The 2,749-nt window shown below is 58.6% G+C and overlaps 1 protein-coding gene across 5 annotated transcripts in view; it reads right to left on the bottom strand.

The window, feature by feature from the left end:
- Positions 1 to 1,943, bottom strand: part of PPP3CA (protein phosphatase 3 catalytic subunit alpha) — a 227,969-nt gene extending 226,026 nt beyond the window's left edge. For 2 of the 5 annotated variants that reach the window (XM_042467201.1, XM_042467202.1), the window contains exon 1: positions 1,377 to 1,943. In XM_042467201.1, coding sequence (XP_042323135.1) covers positions 1,377 to 1,434 — 58 coding nt within the window. In that variant the 5' untranslated portion in view covers positions 1,435 to 1,943. The remainder of the gene's footprint in view (positions 1 to 1,376) is intronic. The other 3 variants (XM_042467204.1, XM_042467203.1, XM_042467205.1) reach the window with 2 other exon arrangements.
- Positions 1,944 to 2,749: the final 806 nt, after the last annotated feature.

Genomic DNA, 2,749 nt, shown 5'->3' with positions numbered 1-2,749 from the left:
GGAATACCCGGCTTGCATATCTTCAGTGCAAATTATATTATATATATTATATATATATATATATATATTAATATATATATTAAAAATCATCTGTCCCTTCTCCAGCTAAGGAGAAGGGTGGGCGAGGAGCATCTTTCAAAGATGTGCAGTGGCAACACAAGCCTGGCCTGTTTGCAAGTGTGTGGGCGAGGAGGGGGGAGAGGAAGGAAGAGACAAAGCAGGGAAGAGTGTACAGATGTGGGTTCCCTGCTGGAAAAAAGGGAAAGGGGCCAAAATGAGAGGGATGATGGGGTGTTGGTGGAATCTCAGGTTTTGACAGCTGAGGCTCTTCCTTCCCTCCTTTGGCACAGTGCCTGTCTCTGCTTCTCAGGCGGCTTTGATGTGTGCCAACCTGGGGGATGCTGGACTCCACGGGCAGATCGGTTCCTCCCTCTCTCATACAGGTTCCTCCTTTCCCTTTGCCCATGGAGTCCAGCATTCCCTCCAGGTTGGCACACATCAAGCCGCCTGCAAGCAGAGACAGGCAGCTGTGCCAAAGGAGGGAAGGAGGGAGGAAGGAAGGAAGGGAGAGCCCCAGCTGTCAAAACCTGGAGATGCAGAGGGAAGGCGGGGGCGCGCACGGGGGCGCGCCTGCCTCCCCTCCTCCTTCTTGCCTAAGCCAAGGCATCTCTCTCCACAGGCGCAAAGAAAGGCAGTTCAGGGAAGTCATCTCGCCCCCCAAAAGGCGCCCAGGCCCAGCCAAGGTGGGCGGAGAGGAGGTGGCAATGCCCAGAAGGGGACTGGTTGGCAAAGGGAGGGAGGGAGCCTACCATTCTTTTCTTCTCCCCCACCCCCTAGTCTATGCATATACATATATATGTATGTATATGCATGCATATATACACATACACCCTCCTCTCCTCTCCAGCCGCAAAGAAGGAAACGGAGGGCTTTCCTTTTCCAAAACCCTCCCCTCTTCCTTCCTTCCTTCCTTCCTCCTCCTGCTCTTGCGGGGGAAGGGAAATTTTGCTGCAATGTAGCAAAAGGGAGGCGGAGGAGAAAGGAGCCCTAAGTGGAAAAGGGGGGGGGGGGCGATAATCATCATCACCATCACCACCATGATGGAAGGATTGCAAGGCTAGGCGATGGTGGGAGGAGGGGGAAAGGGCTGTGCAATCTAATCTTCCCGGGGGACCCTCTGGAGCCGAGTCTCCCCTCCGCCTTTGTGGCTAGCCCAATGGGGAGGGGGTTCCTGCCACTTCCGAGATCTCCTCCTTCCTCGCCCATTTTGCAACCGCATCCCCCTCCCCCAATTTTCCTCAAGTCTTCCCTCCCTGGGACCAGATTCCCTTCCTCCAGAGCTTTGCTTCAGGTTGCCTCCTGCGCCCTCTCCTTACCTTTCACCACCCTCTCCGTCGTCGATAGCTTCGGATCCAGCGCCTTGTGTTCAGACATTTCCAGCAACCTTGGCGGGGGGAAGAGGAAGAGGAAGGAGAAGAACGGGAGGAAGGCAGGCTGCCTGCCTGGCTGTCTGTCTGTCTGCTCCCAGCGGAGACACAAAGCGGCGGGGGCTGGAGGGCTGCTCCTGCAGCAGCCTTTGCAGCGAAAGGCGGCCAAGCGCCTCTCCTCCTCTCGCCTCTGCTGCGCCTTCCCCGCCGGCTCCCCTTCGCCTTTCCCTCCTCCGCCTCCGCCTCCTCCTCCTCCTCCTCCTCCGTGGTTCAGGGGCTGCGATGGAGGGCTCTCTTGGCTCTTTATTATTTCGGGGGCGAGGAGGTCTGATCCGGCTCCTCTCTCTTGCTGTCACTTTGGGAAGAAGCAGCCAAAGGGGAGGGCTTTCAAGGGTGAGGGCTACAAGCGGCGAAAGAAGGCATCCGTCCCCGAATGGAGGAGACCCAGCGTCCGACGCTGCTGCTGCTGCTGCTGCTGCTGTTGCTTCCCAGGCTTCCCGGGCTCCCTCCTCCTCCTCCTCCGCCTCCGCCTCCGCCTCCCCTCCTTGCGCAAGGGGCTCTCCTTTCCCTCCCTTCGCCCCAGCCACTCAAGCAGCGCCGGCTCCCAGTCCCAACCTATCCCCTCTGCCTCAGCCTTCCGACGCCAACAAGCAGCCTCCCTCCCTGCCTCTAGCCAAAACCTTAGCTCCACCGCTATTGGCCCAGGCCTGGGTGCCAATCACTGTCAAAACGACCCGAGCCCGCCCTTATCCCCTCCTCCTCCTCCTCTTACTCTGCCTCTCTCTCTCTCACTCGCTTTTCTGCACCCGCCTCTCTTCTTTCCTTCCTTCCTTCTCTCAGGTGTTTGCCCTCCTCCGCCTCCTCGGGCGCGCCTGCGCACATGCCCCCACACACAACACACACGCACAGAGCACCACGTACATAAAGACCCACAAAAACATAGACACAGGCCCACACACAGAAACTCACCTATGTATAGACCCACACATATACAGACCCAGACCCACAGAGAGCGAGAGACCCTCTCACTCCGTACTTCTGGGTCTGGAGGCTGTGGGAACTATGGGGAAAGCTTTAGGGAACAGGAGGCTATGGGGACGGAGGGGGAAGCCTTTTGAAGCCGTGTGGTTGTGGGAAACGGCGGCTTTCGGGGCTCCCTGTCCCCGGTGGGGAGAGCCCACGGGACCGCAGCGCCAGGAGGAGGAGGAGGAGGAGAGCGGCGGGGGGGGGGCCTCCTTTTTGAGGCGTCGCAGCGAGGCGAGTCCCCCGCAAAATGCTGCCCCTGGCGCCCTTTTGGGAAGATTCGCCTCAAGCGGGGGAAG

Source organism: Sceloporus undulatus, chromosome 5 (assembly GCF_019175285.1).
Source record: "Sceloporus undulatus isolate JIND9_A2432 ecotype Alabama chromosome 5, SceUnd_v1.1, whole genome shotgun sequence".
In the NCBI taxonomy this organism is placed as follows: domain Eukaryota; kingdom Metazoa; phylum Chordata; class Lepidosauria; order Squamata; family Phrynosomatidae; genus Sceloporus; species Sceloporus undulatus.
The sequence above is the reverse complement of the archived record's forward strand: the minus strand, read 5'-3'. Positions and strand labels throughout refer to the sequence as shown.